This window comes from Chionomys nivalis, chromosome 10 (assembly GCF_950005125.1).
Source record: "Chionomys nivalis chromosome 10, mChiNiv1.1, whole genome shotgun sequence".
NCBI lineage: Eukaryota > Metazoa > Chordata > Mammalia > Rodentia > Cricetidae > Chionomys > Chionomys nivalis.
In genome coordinates, this window is record NC_080095.1 from 83,091,433 (window position 1) to 83,117,569 (window position 26,137).

General features: G+C 38.8%; 1 protein-coding gene across 1 annotated transcript in view; it reads right to left on the reverse strand.

Annotated features, from left to right (window-relative positions):
- The window catches only part of Cog5 (component of oligomeric golgi complex 5), a 224,784-nt gene that overhangs the window by 32,776 nt on the left and 165,871 nt on the right, over window positions 1-26,137 (reverse strand). Inside the window, exons 13-16 of the mRNA XM_057783089.1 lie at window positions 25,669-25,830; window positions 22,555-22,654; window positions 9,281-9,391; window positions 8,549-8,611 (exon numbers count right to left, since the gene is read on the reverse strand). Of these exons, the coding sequence (XP_057639072.1) occupies window positions 8,549-8,611; window positions 9,281-9,391; window positions 22,555-22,654; window positions 25,669-25,830 (436 nt within the window). The remainder of the gene's footprint in view (window positions 1-8,548; window positions 8,612-9,280; window positions 9,392-22,554; window positions 22,655-25,668; window positions 25,831-26,137) is intronic.

A 26,137-nucleotide genomic window follows, 5' to 3' on the forward strand; every position in this document is an offset into this window, starting at 1 on the left:
ACGTAGGAGATACAGCCAGGGCAGTTCTGAGAGCTGTGGAACTCCAGGGTAGACAGGCAGGCTCTTCAGTCTACGGCCTTGCTCCCAGAGGACCACAGTGAGGCCAGGGCAAGGGTCAGTGATTAATATCCAGAAGACAGAAACTAGGTTTTACTTTCTGATCCCAATCGCTCTTTCTCACTCTTCATTCACACTGGTCTCTGGCCTTCTCCCAAATGGTCTTCTGTAGCAATGCAATATCCTGAAAATCTCTTTTACATTTTTTTTCTTTCTTTTTTTTTTTTTGGTTTTTTGAGACAGGGTTTCTCTGTGGCTTTGGAGCCTGTCCTGGAACTGGCTCTGTAGACCAGGCTGGTCTCGAACTCACAGAGATCCGCCTGCCTCTGAAATTTTTGCTGAACCTCACAGCCAGAGTTAACAATACAACTTGAAGTCACTTAGACCGCTCTCCTACTCTACTCAGCCATCTAGGCTCCCTGTGAGAGAACCATGTGACAACTTAATCGACTTTAACAGCCTATGCTGACGCATAGCTGAAATTGTGTACTTTCCCACACACGTGGCCCATATAATGCAGTGTTACTATTTGACAAAAACAGCAAATATAGAAGTTGAAAGCAACTTCCCAAAATTTACTATAAAGGTAAAAAGCAACCATTTATGATTATTGGTTGGCAATTTTTTGTTGTCTGGGTCAGCTGGAGCCAGTGACTTAAAACTTGTAAAACTCTGCTAATAATTTCTATAAAGGCCAGGTGGCTCATGTCTTTTATCCCAGCACTCCAGAGGCAGAGGCACGTAGATCCCTGTGAGTTTGAGGCCAGCTTGGTCTACAAAGCAAGTTCCAGTATAGCCAGGGCTGTTACAAAGACAAATTCTGTCTTGACAAACCAAAAGAAAGAAAAGGAAGGAAGGAAAGAAGGAAGGAAGATTCTATAAAGTACCCCATTTCCTATGTGATGCTTCAATAAATACAGACTGAAGGCCTCTGTCACAGATACAGACACCATTGACACACATGCAGAAGACACATACAGACAGAAAGACAAAACAGATACACATAAAGTCAGACACATACACAGACACCACTCTCACACAGAGACAGACATATACAATGCACACATAGACACAGGGATAAACAGATTCACAAGACAGCACACATGGGACAGACAGAAGACACAGGGAGCATGAAGTAGAAAATTCAAGGATGAACTCCCTCTTGATTAAATGACTCCAAGGGGAAGTGATTTGATTTTTCCTCAATGTGAGAAAACACTAATATGTAAAATCTCATATATATATATATATATATATACACACACACACACACACACACACATATACATATATGTGAATGGTATTTATATATATTAAATCTAGATTCTGCAGATGAGAAAAATGCTATATTTTGTCTTTCTTACACCCCCACAAGTCTCTTGTTCCTCTCGCACATCCCTTTAGATTCTCTTCTCACGTTAGGAGTCCATGTCTACTCTCATGTATGTATGTATGCATATCTAACTCTAATTCCATATGCAAGAGAAAACATGCAATATTTGCTCAACTCTGACTTATTTTCTTGACCTGATGCTCTCCAGTGCCACCCATTTTCCTGAAAATGTCAAACCATTCTTCCTCACGGCTGAATAAGGCAGCATTTCTTTCTCCTCTCTTCTGGATGGCCATCAAATCTGGTTCCACATCTGGGTGACGGTGATGGTGCAGATGTGAGTGTGGATGCACACGTCACTCTGGAGTTCACTACCTCACACTTGTTTGATTTTTTTTTCTTTTTCTTTTTTGGTTTGTCGAGACAGGTTTTCTCTGTAGCTTTGGTGCTTGTCCTGGAACCAGCTCTGTAGACCAGGCTGACCTCCAACTCACAGAGATCCGCCTGCCTTTGCTTCCTGATTGAGTAGGAATGTGATAGTTGAGTTGTATGGTAGTTCCAGTCTTAGTTTTCTTGGGACCCTGCATATCAATCTCCATATGTAGCTATAACATTTACATTCATAACTGTAAGTGTACGACAGTTCATCTGTTCCTAAATCCTCACTGGCAAGAGTTGTCATTTCTCTTCATTGGCTATTTTGATTGGGATAGGATATTATACAGTGTAGGCTTAATTTGCATTTTCCTGATGGCTAAGGATGTTGAACATTTTTCATATATTCACTGGCTATTTATATTCTTTTTTTTTTTTTTTTTTTTGGTTTTTTTCGAGACAGGGTTTCTCTGTGGTTTTGGAGTCTCTCCTGGAACTAGCTCTTGTAGACCAGGCTGGTCTCGAACTCACAGAGATTCGCCTGCCTCTGCCTCCCGAGTGCTGGGATTAAAGGCGTGCGCCACCACCGCCCGGCTTCTATTTATATTCTTTTAATTATTTGAAAATTTCATTCATACATATACTGAAGTTTAGTCATTTTCACACATACCTCCTTACCCTTATTATTCCTTTTAGGGGATAATATCTGACTGCATTTTAGTTCTTCTTTTGAGAATTGTCTATTCAGTTCATTTCTTCTCAGAAAGAATTTGGTGGTGTCCTTTCAGTTGCTATTTTACAGAAAGCTTGAGGGGCATATATGTTAGCTCTTTACAGGTCTGATGGAATCCAGGTGTGAACCTGTAGAGAGTTTCTTTGTTGGTAAACTATTATTGCTTCAATCTTGTTGATTGTTATGGAACGTTTAAGTTGTTTATATTCTTTTTACTTAATTTCAATAAGTTATATATACCTACAAATTTATTAATTTCTCATATAGTCAAGACTAGCTGAACTCACTAGTTACTGAAGATGGCTTTAGATTCCTGTCTACACCTCCTAAGTGCTAAGTGTTAGGGACTGAACACATTTGGATCACCCTAGGCTCCTAGGGTGTGAGAAGGGTATTATGGGAAGGAGAAAGCTGGGAGGTGGGGAATGTCTAATTGTATGTTTAAATTCAGCACGAGTCTCCATCTGACTCATAAGCCCCATTCATGCAGAATAAACTAAATATGTCTTGCCAATACTATTTTAAGAAGTGAACTATTAAGTATAATCTCAGAACTCGGGAGATGACAGCAAGAAGACTAGCAGCTGCAGGCTATCTTGGATACATAGAAAATTCAAAGCCAACCTGGGCTACATGAGACCTTGTGTTAATGGAAAATAAGTGAGCTGAATGTGGGCATGGTCGTGAATCATGGCAGGTGTGACAGTGTGATCTGAGTATGACCACGTTGATTTCACATTAAGGCAAAATCATAAATACTCTTAGAAGAAATATTTTAAAATTTTGTGTTTACACAATATAGTATTCAAGGTACAGAATATATTCAAAATTAATGCAAAAAGAAAAACCTAGGAAATTTTATGAAACCTTAAGGAAACAGATGATCTGAAATGACACGGACTCCAAAATTATGAGGAAATATCCTCTGTGAGATAAAGCAAATAATAGTAATAATAATAATAATGATAAAATACTAATAATGGAGTAAAGCTACAAAAACTAAGTCAATAGAAATTTTAAAGAAAAAATTGTATTATCTGAAGTTTAAAATTGACTGGAAGTTTACAACTGATCTATTGAAGTTTAAAATTGATTTATAATAGAGGAGCAAAGTCAATAAATCAATGATGCCTTCAACAGAAATCCATCTAAAGCAGAGAAAAAGACAACTAACAACTAGACCACTGAAGGAGGTGTAGAAGGTCTATATTGCTAACTAAAGTTCCATAAGAAGGGAGAAAATGAGGCATAGAATCTATCTAGAGGAGAAAAGAATTCCACAGTTCCCCAAATCATGAAAAGCATAAATGTATAGATTTGGGAAAAATCAGCCATCCCAAATAGAATAATTTTGTAGAGAAATCCATCTAGTTATAACAAAATCAAACCAATGAAAATGAGAGAAACAGAGAAAAGCTTGAAAATGGTGCTGAGAAAGGAGGAAAATCAGAAATATGGAAATCCATGGTAAAGATTGATGACATCTCATTGGAAAGCAGGGAGGACAGGAAAATAATGGAACAGTTTTTAAAGAGTTAAAAGAAAAGAAAACCCTAGTGTTAGGAAAAGACATTAAGACTGGTGTTTTCGCAGGGCGGTGGTGGCGCATGCCTTTAATCCCAGCACTTGGGAGGCAGAGGCAGGCGGATCTCTGTGAGTTCGAAACCAGCTTGGTCTACAAGAGCTAGTTCCAGGACAGGCTCCAAAACCACAGAGAAACCCTGTCTCAAAAAACAAAAACAAAAACAAAACAAAACAAAACAAAAGACTGGTGTTTTTTATCCTAGCTGACTTCAAGTTAACTGCAGACTGATACAATGCTGCCTACAACAGGGCCCCCCAGGTGTTCCTACCAAATCTGCTTCCAAAAAGGCTCCAAATTGGTTAGCACTCAGGTGGGCCTGCAGAAGCTGGGCAGCAAGCAGTGGAACAGAAACAGAAGTCTCCCAACCTGTCCTTTGATCATCATTCCAGAGACAATCATTTCATCTTGACAAAAATGCCCCAATTTAAGCCAGAAGTAGCTACAGAAGAGATTATATCACCTCCTAATCAACAACAGAAAAGGCTGGAATGTTAGGTCTCCAAGCCAGGACCAAGGGCTAACTGAGGTGCCTATTAACATACCAGTGCTAAAGTTGGCTGTCAGGTGCTCTCATCATCCTTCAATGTCCGCCTTTGGAGGGTCCTCCTGGCTGACTTTTCTGTCCCCTATCCCAAACTTCTCCAGCCCAGGTACTAGACTGGGCCTTCCTTTCCTCCAGCTTCTCTGAATCCCTATATAATCCAGTCATTTTGGTTACACAGTCCTTTATGGTCACTTGGCCTGTTTGCCTTCTGGCCTCCCCTTCCCCTATTCTTTACATGGCCCAGCTCAGTCTGCTAGTCATTTCTACCCAGATGCCTCTGGGTGTTTCTCTCTCATATCTTCAGTAAGCCTTCTCCTCCATTATAGGGAAAAAAATAAAAAAGAACGAAAGAAGTAATAAAGCAGAACAAAATTGACATATGAGGAAACTGAAGACTTCCCCCTTTTCCTATGCCCTGTCTCAAAATCAAAGCCCTCTTTGTGAGCTTGGTCTGCATGGCCAGTCTGCCTCTCACCCGACTGGGGGTTCCTAGGGTCTGCCACGGCCCATCTAGCGCCCTATCGTTTGAATGACACTACACTTAACAACAGTAGATTATACATTACTATCATGCACACATAGGTCATTTATAAATAAACCACATTCCAAGCTAGAAAACCTACATTTAAGTTGACCCCTCCACCTATTCAAAATACAACACACAGAGACGTGTAAACTATAAGTCAGAAAACAAGACTCAAGACTAACTAAATTTCAAAGAATGTGCTAGAGCTGCTCTTCCAGAAGACCTCAGTTTGACTCCCAGCACTCACATGGCAGCTCACAACTGTCTGTAACCTCTTCTGGGCTCCATAAACACTGCATAGTTTTTTGGTAATTTAGAAGATCAACAGTTGGTAAAACCCCAACTAGATTAGTAATAAAAGAGAAAGCATATCAACAATAAAAAGTGAAAGGGAGGCTGTCACTAAGAGTCCTACCATATTAAAGGACAGCAAGTGACTCTTAGGCACATTTTGCTGACAAGTTAGATGACGTAGATGCATAGATAAATACCTGGCAAGTCAAAGTTCAAAACTCATCTCAAGGTAAATAAATAACCCAAATAGTCATTTATCTACTAAACAGATAAACCTATAGTCATAAACCTTCCTACAAAGTACAGCTCAGATGGCGTCAATAATGAAACTATCATTGAAATAAAAGGTCACACAATATAAAATCCTTTTAAATATTTACTGAGACCAATATTAAGTTGATAAAAGAAGAAGGTAATGATAAAGAAAATTATATAACACCATCCTTTATGGACAGAGATATAAGCACTCAACAAAAATCAGGTAAACCAAACCCAGGAACACATAACAAGGATAATACATCAAGACAAGTGTTTTGCATGAGACTTGTAATGTATTTTATTAATAGAATAAAGGGACAAAATTGCACTATTAATTCAATTGTTTAAGAAAAGATTATTTAAAAGTCCCAGTAAATTGGGACTATATGAAAATTCGTTCATTTGGCAAAGGCCATCTATGAAAAACTGTAAAGTAGCATCATGACATTACAAACCTTACAGCTATTACTACACTAAAAATGATAAAAATAAATCTTTTAGGTCAGGAATTAGTGGAGCCCAGTTCTACTCAGTCTATGATTAGTGATCATATCCAGAGAACCAGGATGTGGGGAAAAGCATAATTACCAAAAAGGAAGGAATAAAACTCTCAGTTTAAATAACTAATAGAAATCGTCATAGCTGGGTGAGGCTTCCACATAGGACAGTAAGAAAGAGGGGTAACAGAAAGCATCTTGGGGACTGCCAGCGTATCAAAGATAGGCATGGATAAATAATTACCAAAGGAAACAAAAGGAGATCATGCTATATTCCATATGCTCTCTACAAACTAAGGAAGTCTGTTATACATTTTTAAAAGGATTTTCCTAAAATAGCTATGATTATAAAAATATCAGAGCCTCAACAATCTGGAATATTCTCTTAGAGAACATCAAACCCACACAAAAGAGATGGGAAGCACTGCCATATATAAATCCAGCAACACAGTCACTATCTGCACGATGAGACAAACTCACTAAAATAGATCAGAATAATTGTGCCAAAGTGACTTAATGCCACTTATCCCTGTGCTTGCTAGAATGCAGTGACTCTGTGTTTATTAAAAAAATGTTAGTTGCACACACCTTTAATCCAGCACTTGGGAGGCAGAGGCAGGCGGATCTCTGAGTTTGAGGCCCGCCTGGTCTACAGAGTAAGTGCCAGGACAGGCTCCAAAGCTACAGAAAGAAGGCGTGTCTCTAAAAACAAAACAAAATGTTAGCTAGCTCTCATGAGAAGATACAGGATGATGTGCAGCAAAGAAATGATGATCATCTGTTCCCTGCTGGCATCCAAGAATTGCAGAACCTTTAGGTTTGTCATTCTGGTTCAATCTTACAGAATGATAGTCAATAATTTAAAAAACTTTTACTAAAAACAATTGCTTTACTACGGCAGCTTCCATAATATTTAGTAATGAGATAAACACCATGGGAACAGGAGGACAGGAAAATATGCATGTGTCTCCTTTCATTCTCAACACATCGGATCTCTGCACACATGAATCTATGTCAGTACACTGCTACCTGTTTGGCCTCAAGAACCTATGAACTATAAGTGTTTTCTAAGTTTCCCCTTTCCTTTAAGACTTGTGACACATTTCCCCAATGTTCTTTCTTTCTTCAACTCCTCTTTGAATGCATTTGTCCTGGTGTCTGTTTGTAGACCTTCATCTCTTCATCATTTTTTAAAACTCTTTCTTCATGATCTATATCCAATCAACATTTTACATTTGTTATCATAATACATATACTGTAATATTTTATAAATCTGTTAACTAAGGCAAGGAGAACATATGATATGACTGAGATTATAGCCCATCAGACAGCTGAGATGGGGTGCACAGGCTGTCTGGTTTCAGAGTCTGTTAACAGGGCATCACTTAGTAATTATGACGTAATGAATGAGTCAAGGCAGCAAAGTACAGTGGGACATGCCTTCTGGGCTATGAAGATCCATGTTTAACAGGCCTATGACTCTGATTTTTGTTTGTTTGTTTCTAATACAAAATGGGTAAAATAGATTTATTTATTTATTTATATCTATGGGTAAAATTGATTGATTGATTGATTGATTGATTTATGGCAGGATTTCTCTGTAGCTTTGGAGTCTGTCCTGGAACAAGCTGGTCTCGAACTCACAGAGATCCACCTGCCTCTGCCTCCCGAGTGCTGGCATTATAGGTGTGCTCAACCCGGCCAAAATGGGTATAATACTACATAACTTGAAGGTGACAGTATTATTTAAGGTCTTGTCTGTACATGTGTCTGACAAGTCTATTACTGTCATAAAAATGGTGATTTTGATTGATTTTAAAGAGCTTTCTACTCTATGTACTCAAGCCTCTGAATCTCACACAAAAATTAATGGTGGCACATGCCTTTAGTCTTGGCACTGGGAGGTAGAGGCAGGCAGAGCTCAGTGAGTTCAAAGCCAGCCTGATCTACAACAGTGATGCTGAGGACAGTCAGGACTACACAGTGAGACACTATTTCAAAATAAAAAGAATCCCTAACTTCCCAAGAATTAGAAAGGAGTTATTTTCTCTTGGTATGCATTAAAATAAAAATATATCCTAACTTTAAATTTTCCTACAAAAGTAGGATTTCTACACCTTGGTATTCCTGACATTTGGGACTGGATCTGGGTTGTGGGAACAAAAGAACACATTTTTTTTAAATTCCGGAAAAAAACAAACATACGTATCTCTTCTCCAGAATAATTAACAAGTGCTACGCTGGGTATATATAGATCATACTGAATTATTCTGAAATTATCCTCTATTCAGCCAAGTAACTTTAAAACCACTTTGATATCTATAAAGTCAGACTAAATCTACTTACCTTTAGGGCTGACATTATAGTTTGCTCAGCAGCTGACGGGAAGGCACTCTGACTGGCGACCACCTAGAATAGTTTTGATGCAGTTACAATTTTACTTAAGTCATTTATTTTTGTAAACACTAATTTTGACTTTAATATGACAAAACTTCCCAGAAGATACATTAAAATATTAGCACTATTTTATAATAATAATAAATATTTCATACTTGCTTTAAAAATGAATTCATTGAAAACTTTCATGTACAAAGCAGACATTTCACAGGGGGATCATTAGGTATTCACTTTTACTGATAAGATAAAAGTCAGAAGAGTGGTGTATTTACTTATTTCTTTAAAAATATTCACTTTTCTTTAGGCTACTGTTTACATATATAAAGTTCAGATGGTTGCATTTCCAGAAATCAATATAAATATCAATAAGGACATTTAAATTAGGTTGACTAGAATCATACTAATGGCCTCTGGTACAATGGAGAAATGACTAAAGGAAGTGGGATGTGGACCCTGGAACATATCTTCTCATTTTAGGTTTCTAAAGCCTACTGCTAAGTCTTCAAAGGGTCTTGCTAAATAGGTCACACTGGCCTACTTCCTGATGCTTCAGCCTTAGCCATCAAGGGCTTAGTATACGCATATGCGATTATATGCATACGCCACCAAACCTGATTTAGAGGTTCAGCATCCCTTGGGTCTTCTAAATATTTATCTTTGAAAAATAAAGATAAAGGTTACCTTCGTGACTGCTTGGTGCAACTTAAAGAGGGAATTCACCACGCCTACATTTCTCTTCTGTCCTTCAGTGAGAGGCCCAATCACCTGGCTTGCATCTCCTTGAGTAGAGAGCTGTAAGAATTCAACATATAAAGACATACTAAGATGATAGATTGTATCTTTATTTTTTAACGAGGAGGACATGCATATCCTGCTGACAGAGACAATGTTCAATGGAAGTATTCAGGTCACGTTAAATAAAACTTTGAACCCAGGTACAAGAAATCTCCATAAAGACAACACCTCAAAGGTAACTTCAATTAGTCTTCTGAAGACCATGTTTTTTTTTTTTGTTTTTTTTTTTTTTTTTTTGATTTTTCTAGACAGGGTTTCTCAGTAACTTTTGGTTCCTGTCCTGGAACTAGCTCTTGTAGACCAGGCTGGCCTCGAACTCACAGAGATCCGCCTGCCTCTGCCTCCCGAGTGCTGGGACTAAAGGTGTGCGCCACCACCGCCCAGCAAGACCATGTCTTTTAAGACTCATGGTTGATGGACCCTTGAGGTGTGTGTGCTCATCTGACACACACACATTACAGTCACCTCAATAACACTGGCAACTGTCAATAGGCTTTTCTGAATTCAAACACTTAAGTAATTTTAAAAGCAAGGAAAGACAGGAGAAAAACCTTATATATATTCCACAGCCATCTTAGTACTCCATGGAAATGAGTTAGAGAGAAGGAGTCATCATCTTATTCTTCATAGCCTTTTAAAAAGAAATTACCCATGATTATATTATGTGTGATTGGGTGATAAAAAATAATATTAAAGCTTCCCCTTCCTGATATTTACTTCTAAATACATAGTTTTAGGGGAAGGGATATGGACTACCTTATTAGATTCATCTCTATAAGTTACAGTTTAGGACTAAGAAAAAAACCCAAGCACCAACCATTCTCACGCTGATCCCATTACAACTGAATTCTCTATAACATTATTATCCAAGGCAAACCTGAGCAGGACATAACACAGCTTACTGCAGAGCTGGCACAGACCTCTAGTACATGGAACTCAGGCTTCTTAGGAGACAGAGCTCTATAAATGAACCACGAGAAAGCAATTGCTACTTTTTCTTTAGATAAATCTTTAGATAAATATTCATATATATATATATACACACACACATATATATACATACACACACACTCAAGATTAAATTCAACTTCTACTTTTTAAATTTCAATTTGTAATAAAACAGAATTTTAAAAAGCTTTAGCAATTTTAATTTTTATAAAGGCAATGCTACTTTGTTAAAGTTGTAACCCATCAAACAAGTTATGAAGTCAACCTAAGATCTCTTGACACCAGGTTAAAGAACTCATTTATTTTGACTGCAAACAGGTTATGTTCTAAAACAGTCACATTTAAGTATGTGAAGTGTGTGTGTGTGGGGGGGAGGGAACCCTTTTTTCCTATAGTAACTATTTCAAAAACAATCAACACTCAGAAGTGATGTGGGAGTGATTTCTTTCTAATCTGTTGCTTTCAATGGTTAATTAATAAAGAAAACTGCCTTGGCCCTTTGATAGGCTAACCCTTAGGTGGATGGAGTAAACAGAACAGAATGTTGGGAGAAAGAAGCCGAGTCAGTGAGTCGCCATGATTCTCCCACTCCAGACAGACGCAGGTTAAGATTTTCCCTGGTAAGCCAACTCGTGGTGTTACATAGAATATTAGAAATGGGTTAGATCAATATGTAAGAGCTAGCCAATAAGAGGTTGGAACTAATGGGCCAGGCAGTGTTTAAAAGAATACAGTTTCCATGTAATTATTTCGGGTAAAGCCACGCGGGTGGCCGGGTGCTGGGGACGCAGCCCCGCTGCTCTACACAACACAGAAGAGTTCGCAGATCCCTGTCTGAAGCACCAGTCTTGCCAGAGAGGGCGCGGTGCAGTGCAGGTGGGGAACGGTCCTAGGTCCTAGGAGCACATCTGGGGAGTAGAATGACAAGAGCAAAGTTGGGGGAAGGAGTTTATGCTAAATAGAAATCTCACTATAATGGGTAAGTAAGACACAAGCTTCAATGGTACATGCTTGTAGTTATAGCTTCCATGGATGCTAAGGCAGGGGGAGGGCTTCTGTCAGGAGCTAAAGGCCAGCAGAACTTGTCTGAAAAAAGAAAAGTGATGACCTGGAGCTGTACAATTTTTAAAACCGAATCTCTCTGTAATCTCAAATTCACTGTGGCACTCATTCTATTAATGAGGGTTGGTCATTTTGTAAAGTTTTGTAGCTATAGAAGCCCACTTCAAATACACAAGGAAGCTATGCAGAATAATACACAACCACACGTTGGCCAAGGTCTGGAGAAAATGACTGCTCAAAATTGCTCATGGGGTATAAAATAGAGTAACCAATTTGGGGATATTCTAGCAGTTTCTCAAAAGTGAATATAAATCTAATGATGTAACCTGGTCATTAAACCCTAGTTACATACAAGAGAAATTAACATGTATATCCATTTAGATGTATGCACACAATCACATGTTCATAGGAATTTCATTCATAAAATAATCTAAAGAAAAACAATCAAATGTCAACCAATGTATAAATAAAGTGAATATGCAGACAATCAACATTACTTGACAACAGAAAAGGCACAAAGTTTGGATACATGGCTTATCATGGAGGAATCCTGAAAACATTTTAAGTGGGAGAAGCCAGTCACAATATATCACATAATAAATGATTATATATACATAGGAAAAATCCACAAAAATAAGATTGTTAGTTGCACTGAAGTGAGGGATAAGTGGGCATAAGCACTTTTTATGGGTTGAATATGGGTTGAAAGCCACCAAACTGGACGCTGGAATTGCTTAGTCAAATGCCCTAAAGCATATCTTAATCTGCTGGCCTGTCATGAGTACCCTGTCCCTTTAAGAGACAAGCCCCGCCCACTCCCACCCCCACCCCCTCTACCAAGGCAAGATGGTCACCTCCCTCCTCCTCTCCAGCCCACAAGCTTGTTCTGCCCCACCCCTGTCTGACCTTCAGCTTTGGTTTCTCTCTTCTCCCCCTCCCCCTTCTCCCGTTCCCCCCTTTCTCCCTCCAGAACCCACTAAATAAACTCTATACCCTAGCTCTCTCTGCATGGTGTATCTACTTATCTGTCTGTCTCTCACCCAAGGGGACCTGTCTCTTTAGGAATGATAACAAAGGCCACTGTGTCTTCTCTGGCTCTGGGCTATCCCTTCACAACTTTCCTACTCTTCACCTCTTCCTCAGTGTCTTTTTTTTCTCTTAAGATGACTGCTCTAAATACACCAAATTCTCCAATACTGACGTCTACACCCAATTATTCTTTGTTATGAAGGGCTGTCTCCTGCTTTGCAGAACCCTTGACTTACAACTAGATACTAGCTCCCTGTCCTGGGAAAGAGGAAAAGAGAACAGAAAATCCTCCTTGGCGGAGTACACTGAAGACCCTGTCTTGTCTTCTCATGAGAACTCCAGATGTTCTATTCAATCTAGTGATTATTCAACCTATTTTCTCTTTCAAATTTAATATGCCCAAAGCCAAAAACTTGATTCTCACCTTCCCCAATCTTGTATCCTCCTTACAGTTTTCTTGTATCTCAGCAAATGGTGTGCCCTCCTATGAGCCCCTAGGCTAATAACGTTGGAATTTTTACTCTTTCTATCATTCTCCATGCTTAATGTATTGCCAGTTCCAGCATACCAGATCCCATGTTTTTACTATTGAGGACTAAGGGGATATCAGTATCTAAAATTACACATATGTGTACACGCATGTGCCCGAGGATGTGCATGTGCAAACATGAGCCTACGACAGCAGAAGAGGGTGTCACATACTCTGGAACTGGAGTTACAAATGGTTGTGAGCCACCAAGGGGTAAATGGGAACCAAACCTGTGTCCTCTGTAAGAGCAGTAAGTACTCTTAACCACTAGGGCAATTCTCCAGACCCTCTAATTTCTCTTGTACTTTCCTTCTTTCCCTTCCCTTCTTTCCTGTCTTCTGAGACTAGCTGTCACTCTGTAGCCCTGGCTGGCTAGAGCTCACTATCTACCACAGACTGGCTTTCAATCTTGCTGCAATCCTCCTGCTTCAGCCTCCTGAGTGTTGAGATTGCAGGCATGAAACATCACCACATCTGACAACAGTAGTATTTCAAGTTAGATTTAGAGTCAACCAAAAATCCCACACAAACTTAATATTAGTAGTAATATTCATATACTACTTGAATTTACAGAGTTTTATTTGTTTAGTTCTGAACTAAAAATGTAAAGTATTTCACATGGGTTAGTTCCCTAGTTTTTGCTAGTTTATAGACATGCTGTACAGAATGTCTCAAAGAAGATGCCTTTTATGTGTCTAGTCAATGACTTGAGAGCTACTATTTTAAACCAGTTATTTGAAATGAATAGCCTGCACAAAGGCCCAAAAACAGCACTAAAGTAGAAACAATATGAAATTGAAATTAATAAAACATAAGAAATGTATACATGGACAATCATTTTATGCCATACTATGTATGAAAAAATGGTAGAAACCAAAGAAATGTTTGAGTTTCAGACATCTGTCTCTCACTCTCAGACACACATCTAAAAGCTAAACAAATGCTTGAATAATAAAATAACTCCTAAGTAGAAGAAAGAAATAATATTCCCTTTTAAATTTAACTATGAAATATATGTTTCTGAGATTGTAGCTATACGTTTCTGTGCAGTAGGAGCAGCCCATGAATTCTGGATGTGGGAAACAACTGAGAGCCCAGATCCGTACAGAAAGCTACAGTGGAGCTAGAGAACATGCCATCTCCTGTTAGGTTGTGGATGAAATATCCCGAGTTCCCCAAGCACTACTGAATCAGAACAAAAATTGGCAGTCAAGGGAAGGACAGCTCAAGGTCCTAGAAAATGTACTGGAAATTACCTGCAAGGAGCACGAAAGCTGACTCAGAAAAATGTCTAAAAAGAACAAAAACTAGAAAATGCATCATAGAGTCCAAATTATAAAAGATTAATTCCCTTTCTAAATTTCATGGAAATACCAATTAGTGATCTATATGTCCATGTTCTCTATTAATGTTATGGCAATGTCAAGACTACAGGGTAACTTGTTTCGTTCTGTTTTTTGAGATAGGGGTTCTCTGTACAGCTATGGTTGTCCTGGAACTTGTTCAGTAGACCACGCTGGCCTCAAAACCACAGAAGTCTGATTGTCTTTGCCTCCCAAGTACAGGGATTAAAGGTGTGTGCCATTATCGCCTGGCTTACAGGGTAATTTTTTATGTGGATTTTCCATTATCTTTCTAAACATTTTTCTGTACATTAGAAAACATACAAGAGAAAGTTCATACTAGAATTTCATAATGGAGAACAATGTGGCAGACATACCAACGGACAGTGGTGTCCTGCATAAAAAGTAGAGTAAATAAAAACTCAGGCTCTAAAACTATTAAAACAAGAGTTAATGAACATTCTGTTATACCCTCACTTACTTATTGTTCAGGAAGTGATGAGTCTGCTTTTCTACTTACCAAGGTAATTTTTAACTGAGTCGTTTCATTGCTACAGTACTTGTTTTTACTTATGCTCATGTATCAAATGCTTTTATTACAGATCACCCAGCACATATTTGAGACAAAATCCTTTGTTCTAAAGTAACAAGTCTTTCTCTGTCCTGCCAGTGAGCTAGCTCCCAAATAATGACATGAAGGCTTCTTATTAATTATGAAAGTTTTGCCTATAATTTAGGCTTGTCCTCTCTCTATGCCCAGGAGTCCAGGGCTAACCTCTTCCTGCCTAGCTATTGGCTATTCAGCTCTTTATTAAACCAACCAGAAGGCACCTTGGCAATTTTTCTTCACAATGTAGAAAAAGATTGTTTCAAATTACCCTCTTGGTCTAAATAAAAAGGTATTGTCCAAATAAAAAGGGAAGGTTTTAACTTTGATAAAGTAAAATTATATAAATAAGAACAATTTTAAAGTAAGAGTTACATTCACAGGGTTCAGTCCATTTGTATTTGGCATATTGGGAGAAAATACACTATTTATACTATTTATACGAATTTAAAGTTTTATACCTAAGGTATTTTTATAGTTGTATTATCATCTTAAAACTATCTTTTTAGGCTTCAAAACATTTTCTTAGATAAACAATAAGAGTTCTACCACACTGAAAACAATAAGTTCTATGTTAATGCAGATTTTGTTATGATTATAAGTTCTTAAAATAAAGGCCAGGAGTGGTGGCCCATGCCTTTAATTCTAGCACTCAGGAGGGTAGAGGCAGGCAGCTCTCTATGAGTTCAAGGCTAGTCTGGTCTACAGAGTGAGTTCTAGGGCATCCAGGACTACATAGTGAGACCCTGTCTTAAAACAAAACAAACTTTTAAGATGCGTCATTTTTATGATATGGAAGTTATATTGCAATTCAGTTACCATCTTCCTTTGATCCATGGGTCATTTAAAAGTGTGTTGTTTACTTTCCAAACACTTGAGGTCTTTGTAGATATCTTTCTATTGTTATTCAGGAGGAGAGTTACAAACCACTGAAATCTGCTGAAGCATTTTCCCAGAAGCAGATTTATATAACAGAACATTTTATAATTTCCTGGGGTTTACAGATCCCCTGAAACTCACCCACTCACATTCACTAAACTAACACTTTGTATCTTATGATATTGAAAAATGTTAAGATTATATGAGGGAGACACGGTGTTCTTGATTATCACCACGGAGATCTTTCCACATGCCACCACTTGGTGCTGCTTAGCTGTCTTAGCAAGTACTCTCAAAGGGCACAACCTCATAGCAATGATGTGCACAGAAATCACCGCCTTGGTATGTGTGATAAATCTGCTACACTAACAGATAACAAGAGAGGCATAATAGTGTTGAAAATGCAAATGAGTTCACTTATACTCAAATGCAGCAAATTTGATTGCACTCATTTTTCTTTCAAGAAAATGCTCATTTCTCCTTTCTCTCCCTCGTTTGCCCTTGGCATGTGTATGTGAATCATTCTCTTTTTACCTGCCTCCCATCATTACTCCTGCATTTCTCAATTCAGAATCTGATCTGATACTTATCACTGTGAGACATGAAAACAAACCAAGATACCACTGACCCAATTCCTGGTTTGGTGCCATGGCCGTCATCTTGCCTCAGGCTACCCCAGGCTTGCATCCTTAGCAGCCCTCGGCAACAAGGCAGATTTCCGTTACAGGTTTCCTGGAAGGATACTGTAACCTGTATTACTGTGTGTATCTCTGTAGGTATGCTATGTGGAAGCTGCTGACAGCCCTCTCTCCTGAAATACACTTTCTAACAGTAGCATTCTCAAGCACAAGAAGGAATTAAGTTATACTGCATACATTGGAACAGGGTAGGATTATAAAATATTTTATATTTACATTTTATAGTCTCGGGATTTCCAATTCAAGTGAAAAGCTGACTAGATAATTCAGACTAATCCTTCCTATGACAACATGTGAAAAACCAAAATACTTTTAAAAGTCTCACTGGGAACGATGCTGCGTATCTATAATCAGGAGACTGACGTAGGAATGGTAGGTAGAAGTTAGTCTAAAAGCATGAAGCACTTGGAGGCAGTCCCAACTAAGCAACTAAGCAGGGAGACTCAAAGCAAGGTCTTCTTGATGGTATTAAAGCAAAATGGGAAGGAACACACACTGAAGAATTACAGGATAAAACCCAGTATTTGCTGGGTTGCAGATGAAAGATACAGAGACTAATGAAGCTTCACATTTTGGAATGCAGGAGGAAAACTAAAATATTTTTATTGAGAAAATAGGGGTGAGATAGGTAAGTTGAAGACAATACACATTTTTAGGTGGTGGCGGCGCACATCTTTAATCCCAGCACTCAGGAGGCAGAGGCAGGAGGATCTCTGTGATTTCAAGGCCAGCTTGGTCTACACAGTGATTTCCAAGCTAGCCAGATAGCCAGTGTTACACTGTGAGACCCTACACTTAAAAAAAAAATTAGTCCAAGAAGATAATACATATTTTTAAAGCACAATGAGGATCAGTATATCCACAATCAGAAGTGGAAGTGGCTAATAGCCCAGAAGACCTCTACATCCTCTATATGACTGAGAACATAGCAGAGCCTCCCCGAGACCCTTAAGGCAGTACACACAGCTTATCTCTAGAACCCATCTTCATGGAAGAAGTAACATGTACTATGAGAAGAGTTTCAATGTAATTATGCCTACTTGTACACAAGGGATTGTTACACCAGGAAATGATTTTGTTTTGTTTTCCCAAATTGTACTGCACTTAAATATGCCTAAAATAAACTCTTAGACTAGAATTTGAGCTGGATTTCCTTTTGCCTCACACAGATGGTTATTCTGCTGGCTCTGGTGTTTGCAGAGACCCTCACACCCTTGAACTTGACGTTATGGACGAGCGACTTTGCCGAGTCAGGTTTATGAAGTACTTTCTCTCCAGTGCTGCTGCCTAAGAGAGCCTGCTGCCAAATTACAAATATCTGGAGCAATCTTACCTAAGGTTCAGGCCAGCAGTCACTGTGTGAGCAAGCAGCTAAGCAAAGTCACCTCGTTTACAGTTCTTCCAACCAGCACAGTACTGAATGCCATGCAGACTTGTCTGTCACAGCAGTGTCTGATGGAAACATCAGCACACTTGTACTGAAATTTTTAAAAAATTAAAAAATATATAGTTTTTTAAAAAATAGTCTTTTTAATTTCAAAAAGTATTTTTTTGTTGCTGTTTGTGTGAGAACGGGCCATGCTTTGCTGCCCAAGCTGGTCTTTTTTTTTAAAAAAAAAATATTTATTTATTCTTTATGTATATAACATTCTGTCTTGTGTGTATGACTGCAGGACAGAAGAGGGCACCAGACCTCATTACAGATGGTAGTGAGCCACCATGTGGAGTGGGAATTGAACTCAGAACCTCAGGAAGAGCAGACAGTACTCTTAACCACTGAGCTATCTCTTCAGGCCTCTCTAAGCAATCAACCCATCTACTACAGACCTATCATAGCCTCCAGAAAATCAAGCACTTACAAATCTGAAAAGCTAGAAGCAATGGATCTTAAAATATTTCAGGCTAAAAACAACAGAAGCAAAGATGGATGGGTGTCTGATGATCAAGAGAATCATGAGCCCAAAGAGACCAGTGTGCTTGTACTATGGCAAAGTTCCTTTGGCATGAGAACCCATGGATACATTTGAACTGCTCATATGCATACAAACGCTTTCCAGTGATTTCAGACTTCTTTTGCTTTTTTATTTGTTTGAATGTGACAGCAGAGACCACTGTCATATTATACAACATGGAATGGCATCACTGTGGATGATATTAAATTCTCCACAATACTTTTAAAGCTAAAACAAACAAACTCTTTTTTTTTCCTTCCCTGAAAGAAGGTTTCTCTGTGTAGCCCTGGCTGTTCTGGAACTCACTCTGTAGGTTAGGTTTGTCTTGAACTCAGAGACTAACCTGCCTCTGACTCTTGAGTGCTGGGACTAAAGGCATGCACCACAGCTGGCTATAAACTCTACTGTCTTTATATCATCATTATAGATTTTCCCCCAAAGTTTATGAATGTCAAATCTCCAAGGCACTTATGAAATTATTCATGAAATAAAGTATATATTTACAAAGCTTCAAAACAAAACCCTAGGTTCAGAACTACTGACCTTATACAAAGTTGCTGACCTGCATTAAATGGAAACCTTCTACTAAATGTCATTCTGTTATTTCTTCAACGGATCTACAACTTAATTACATGTCCATGATCTTTTCACAGTTCAAAACATTTGACATTTACAATAAGAGTCTAGATTTCATGCCTTAAAATTTTAGTGCTGGGGGAAAAAAACCCAATAATTCACCTTTAAAAATACTTCATTAATAAGTATGTTTATATGTTTATATAATGATATGTTTATAATGATATATTTATTATTTTCTTAATTATAAAACTTTACAATCTTTTTATTTATTTATTTATTTTTATTTTTTTAAATATTTATTTATTTACTATGTATACAATATTCTGTCTGTGTGTACGCCTGCAGGCCAGAAGAGGGCACCAGACCTCATTACAGATGGTTGTGAGCCACCATGTGGTTGCTGGGAATTGAACTCAGGACCTTTGGAAGAGCAGGCAATGCTCTTAACCTCTGAGCCATCTCTCCAGCCCCCAATCTTTTTATTTATTTATTTGAGTTTTGAGACAGGGTTTCTCTGTAGCGTTGGAACCTGTCCAGGAACTCGCTCTGTAGACCAGGCTTGCCTCAAACTCACATAGATCTGCCTATCTCTGTCTCCCGAGTGTGTGTGCAGATGTAGGATTAGGAGGTGTGGTCTTGACTGAGATAGTGTGTCACTAGGAAAAGGCTTTGGGGTTTCACTCCCTGCCTACAGATCAGGATGTAGCTCTCAGCTACGGCTGCAGCATCTGCCTTCATATCACCAGGCTTTCTTTCATGAGGTTAATGGACTAAACCTCTGAAACTGTAAGCAAATCCTCAACTAAATGTTTTCTCTTATAATAGTTGGCTTGGTCATGGTGTGCATGGACCACATGCCAACCACTACTGCTTGACCAAGTCCCAGCATTTACACATTGCAGACCACAACTCACCAGCATCTTTCACTTTAGTGATTTTCATTATGTGTTTTGGGAATTTCCTTATCCTTTTCTTTTGGGAAAATTTATGCGTGCTTTGTTGAAGGATGAAGTGTATACAATGGCAGTCTCTTTATATCAAATAATTCTTTGGAAAAAATTCCTACCACTGTGAAATCGTATAGCGTGACAATGTGCCTACTCCCACACAGGAATCATAGAGAAGCTAATGATTTACTAACTGGGCACAGCAGACTCCAAGGATGAAAAGCACACAATCAAGAGAAACAATGGACCTAGATCCAGAGCCTGAGGCCATTAACGGCAAGCGGCATAGAATACCGCCCAGGATCGGTGGCTTACTGGAAGAATAGCAAACTCTGTTGTGCCCCATGGGGAGCAAATTTTGTTAAGATAGACTGGCTTGCTCCCCCTCTGCCATACACAGGCGTATACACTGAAGGAATCAGAATGGTTCGGTATAATGGAAAAAGGTAGTATGTCAGCACCTTCCCCTGTGGGAGCCTATGAGAGGAACAAGCCATATCATAAGACCAAGGTACAAAGGGGCGCAATTAGGAGGCAGCTCAGCGCTTGTGGTGCTACATGGTACACATCTTGCCCCTTGAGGAATGAAAATTGCTCTTATGGGTTGGTTTCTCATGACTCAATGTCTGATCCCTCCTGACCACAAAGACCGAGACTGTGCAGCAGGAAGTATAAGAGGGCACCTGACAGGGTTTTTGAACATTTGAGTACAATAAGCATTTAGATTCTTGTTAAACTTATTGTTTTCTGCTTAAAGAAAAATGTTGTAATAAAGCCGATGACCGCTTTCACCCCAGAATCATTGAGTCTGTTCTCAGTATCGCCTGTGGTTAAACTATAATTCAGTTAGAGACCATACAAGATATGGTCTGTTTTCAACACGTGGGCAGCCATCCTGACTCCCCTCAGATCATGTCGGGCTCCCTCCTTAGCAGACTCCGCACCTCCTCTTTGGGACCTGAACCCCATTGGAGTTGAGCTCTGGCAATGGTGTCTCTTCACAGTGATAGAGCAGTGAGTAAGACAGATGGCAAGTTTGCTAAGTCAAGGAATACGGATCAGGCAAGGTTATATAACAAGTCAAGACAAGTGACTGGGTTTCAAAAATCCAAGAAAAAAAATGAGTAAAAAAAAAAATTCTCTGGTAAAAGGCTTTTGACTCATCTTTAGATATAAGCTTATATTATTCATACCTTTGAGAATAACAGCAAAGCCTTAGGGTAAATATATATGCACTGATAATTTATGATTGTAAAAATGTATATTATCGTGTTTATATCATTGTGTATGTACTTGAGTGTATGTGCACTTACATGTATGTGGGTGTATGTGTGCAGATATGGAGGCCAGATGTTGACAGCAAGTACCTTCCTTGATCGCTCTTACACACACACAACTGAAGAGAGCGTGGGAGAGGACACAGAAGGCATGGTGCCGACTATTACATCTGAGGACCCGAGTAGAAGGAAAGAACACACTATGACTTTCACATGCACACCGTGGCATGCATGCACATGTGCACTTGAAGCCATGCACACATATACAAATAAACCAATAACTATTATTTCAAAGTAAAAAAATGACATGTGTCAAAATTTAAAACTAGGATCACAGAAACAGAAACAGTGTTATTTACTAGAAAGAAAGTAACTAATGCAAAAATGTTACTTCAGGTTTTAGTAATATGCTTTAAAATAAATGATGTTATTTATAATTTTATTTAATGATTAGGCTTCCTTTAGCCAACAGAATGGAAGTTGAAAAGTAAAACTATTTCGGACAGAGAAAGAATTCTATTAAAAATGGAAATAGTGACTTTTTATTAGTCTTCACTGTTGGTTAGGGAGGATAAAGAGATTTCAGGTCATAGATTGTCACTAATAGTACGTAATCAATCATTAACACAGTTTCCATTTTCAAAGCCTTTTGCCATTATTACATTAATTTAAACTATATATTTTTATGACTACTGCCTACTTCCCACCCCTCAACTTGTCCTCAACAAGAAGGAAAGTCAGCTCTAGGAAGGGCCTGCTGTCTTCTCACGTTTACGCCCTGCTGGTGCCACCTCGGAGGGATAGCTACACTAAATTCTACTGGATACAACATCAAATTTTATTTATGGTGACAAACTATGTTTGTGTGTGTGTGTGTGTATGTGTGTGTGTGTTTTAAACTATGAATATCTATAAATAAGCCCTGAAAGAAAAATTAGTCATCTTATTGCTACCAATAGCTACTGTGTCTCTGTATGGCTTTTTCAATAAACAAAGTTTGAAAAAATAAGGATGCCTCTAATTTATGCCAAAATTACAAAAACAAATGAATGGAAAATCACACCATATTAGCAAACACAATTTGGAACTGAAAGTAGGAACTTCATAACATAATTACCATTGTGGGTCAGTCCATGTAAATTACTTAGCATGCTACTCTAAATATTATAACGAAACCAACTAGAACAACCCATTTAAATATAAATGGATTACTTAATTGTTTTAATGTTACTCATAGTCATTCAAAAAGTTTATAACTAGAACTTTTTAGCCAAAACATTAAAATGTATAAATAAAGATACACCACTTACAAGCTGCTCTGATTTCACACCATATAGCTGTATGGTCTTGGCCACATTTTTTGACACAGCTAATGTGAGGTTTGCATCAACAGCAGCCACATTGAGTTCACTGGAGAAAACAAAAGCAGATTTCAGTTTTTAGCACATAATTCATCAACAATTAATGAGCACCACAAAACCTGAGGCCCAATGAGGGACATGCTGAATCTTTATATAGATTTTGCTGATTGCTTCCAGGAATTGGTTATGATGTTTCATTTTTCTCCCTAAATTTAGCAGTAGGAAAGGGTCTTTGAGATGGCTTTGTTAATGATCAGTTTCACATTAATAAAAGCAAGCCACGTGTGGGTTCAATCTGTGATTATGGGAGTAATTGTGAACAGATTTAAAGCGGCGCTCTTGTTACTACTGATAAGGGCAATTAGAGCACTGCCTGCACAGACATCTGCAAGGAAGTGACGGCTCTTGAATGGAATGATGACCTTGGGGGAACACAGGCTAAACATACAAATTACATATGACACATAAGGACACTTGGATTCTGTACAAACTATGCCAGTTAATTCTGCTTTGTAGAGACTAACTTTAAATATATGGACAGCACAGAAGTATAATTTTCACATTTAAACTTTCAGATTTTTAAATATTTCTGTCACATTCACTGTCAACCTCAACAGTGAGCTGGCAGGACATCTGATGTGACTGTACAAGGAAAGAGGGTATTTTTCCAAAACCATGAGTTAAAAATCTCATGAAATCATGAAAGAAATGCATCATCTCTGCAGTGGATGAAATTTTGGCACTTGCTAGATTAACTTTGTAAAGAAGCTAATGAATCCACAAGGCCGTGGCTGGCTTAAGTGCTTGGGAGGCAGAGGCAAGCAGATCTCTATGAGCTGGAGGTCAGTTTGGTCTATAGGAAGAGTTCTAGGACAGTTAAGGCTATATAGAGACCCTGACTCTATATAGCAAAAACCAAAAACAAACATAAAACAGAAAGAGTTTGAAACAACACTGGTATCTGATGCACACAGCACAATGCGCTTTCACACAGCCCTCAGACTGCCCACCTCTGCCCTCTGTTCACACTGGAATAAGCGTCCTTCTTCAGCCCACATGATATTTGACTACAGCACTGTCACCCTTGACCTCTGCCCTCTGTTCACACTGGAATAAGCGTCCTTCTTCAGCCTACATGATATCTGACTACAGCACTGTCACCCTTGACCTCTGCCCTCTATTCACACTGGAATAAGCGTCCTTCTTCAGCCCACATGATATTTGACTACAGCACTGTCACCCTTGACCTCTGCCCTCTGTTCACACTGGAATAAGCGTCCTTCTTCAGCCTACATGATATTTGACTACAGCACTGTCACCCTTGACCTCTGCCCTCTGTTCACACTGGAATAAGCGTCCTTCTTCAGCCTACATGATATTTGACTACAGCACTGTCACCCTTGACCTCTGCCCTCTGTTCACACTGGAATAAGCGTCCTTCTTCAGCCTACATGATATTTGACTACAGCACTGTCACCCTTGACCTCTGCCCTCTGTTCACACTGGAATAAGCGTCCTTCTTCAGCCTACATGATATTTGACTACAGCACTGTCACCCTTGACCTCTGCCCTCTGTTCACACTGGAATAAGCGTCCTTCTTCAGCCCACATGATATTTGACTACAGCACTGTCACCCTTGACGCTCAGCCTCCCTAGCATTTACAGAACTAGGTACAGAGACCAAGTTGAATATAGCACCTGGGCCACAAGCACACCATAAAGGTACAAAATGCTAAGGTGAGAAGCATACAGTCAAGATTATCAACGCCAAGTCCATGGCGAGAAGTGTAGGGCAATTGAAGTATTGAATCAGCACATGTACATCTGCAGATACGCATATAAGTATGACTTCTGCAAAGTGCCGTCTTCAAATGAAAGAACGTAAACAATTCTACCTCATGGTCCTAGATTGCCCAGCCACTCGTTATTTTATTCCTCAAGATGTCAATCATGAAAGTAAAGATTGTTGTTATGACAACTTGCCAGCTATGGCAGGGACTGGAGTTCTAACCAGTAATCTGATTGTAATACCTCTGAAGCCACAGCGTGACTGCATTTGTCTGCAAGTACTGAAGAAACAGCTCTGCTGGATGCCTTCCCATTTTAATTTAAAAGCTATTCACATTCATTGGGCACGTGTATGGTAGTGAACTTTATGTTGTGGAATATTACTTTAACTATGTAAAGATGTGTTGCTGTTCTACCTTGCCTGCCTAAGGCACCCGACCGATCTAATAAAAAGGGGAACAGTCAATAGCTAGGCAGCAGAGGGATAGGCGGGGCTGTCAGCCAGCCAGACACAGAGCACAACATGTAAAGTGAAGGGTTGGTCCAACAACTCCTGAGGCAAAACGTAGGGGAAAAGAAACGGGTTAAATTAAGTTATAAGTTAGTGAAATAAGCATTAAGAAAAGGCTGAGCATTTATAATTAATATGTCTCCATGTCATGATTTGGGAGCTGGTTGGTGGCCCAAAAGACAGCCTGCTACACCAAACAAAATAATTAATTCTGTTTCTGTCATAAAGTGCTTTCTGGGTTTCTGGGATAAAACCTCTATGTATGTCTGAGTTTTTCAGTTTGTACAATTATTTTATGTTTTCCTATATAATACTAGGAAGTTCGTAGAGTATGAAGAGCTAAATTAATTTTATTTTGCTAAGTTACAAAGTAATTACAACATGATTTTCTTTTGTGTGTGTGATTTTTCAAGACAGGGTTTCTCTGTGTAGCTTTGGAGCCTGTCCTGGAAATAGCTCTGTAGGCCAAGCTGGTCTTGAACTCACAGTAATCCACCTGCCACTGACTCATAAGTGCTGGGATTAAAGGTGTTTGTCACCACCACTGGGCCACAACAGATGGTTTCTGCACTCTACACACTGTATCTATATTTAAATGGTTTTATTAATTGGAATCTCAAGCACTATGTGAATGCTCATTCATTATAAAACTCAATTTAATTGAAAGCCTAATTACTTGAGTAATTTGGGGTAAATTTAAAGTGTACTGTCACTGGTAATCATGGCAGTCAGCCTGGTATGCTATTATACAAGAAATACATACCTTGTTATGGTTTTAATGATGCCATCTAGCTCATCAGAGGAAGGAGGGTTACGCCCACCAGGGGGAAAAACCAAGTTGATGGGATCGAAGAGTCTCGATAGGGATTTTGAGAGATAAGCAGCCTCATAGGGTTGCAGTGAATCTTTCAAAGCCTTTTCTGGACTGTGAAAATAAAATATTTTAAAAGGTAAGTAACAGTTATAAACTATAGTTATAAATACATTTCAAAATATATCTCCAATGAATGTAACTACTAACAAGAATTTGTTTTAAAAAGATATAAGCACTTTTAGAAAGTTCGTCATAAGTGAACATCTATAAAAATTACATAAGCATCTTTTTTTTTTTTTTTTTTTTTTGGTTTTTCGAGACAGGGTTTCTCTGTGGCTTTGGAGCCTGTCCTGGAACTAGCTCTTGTAGACCAGGCTGGTCTTGAACTCACAGAGATTCACCTGCCTCTGCCTCCCAA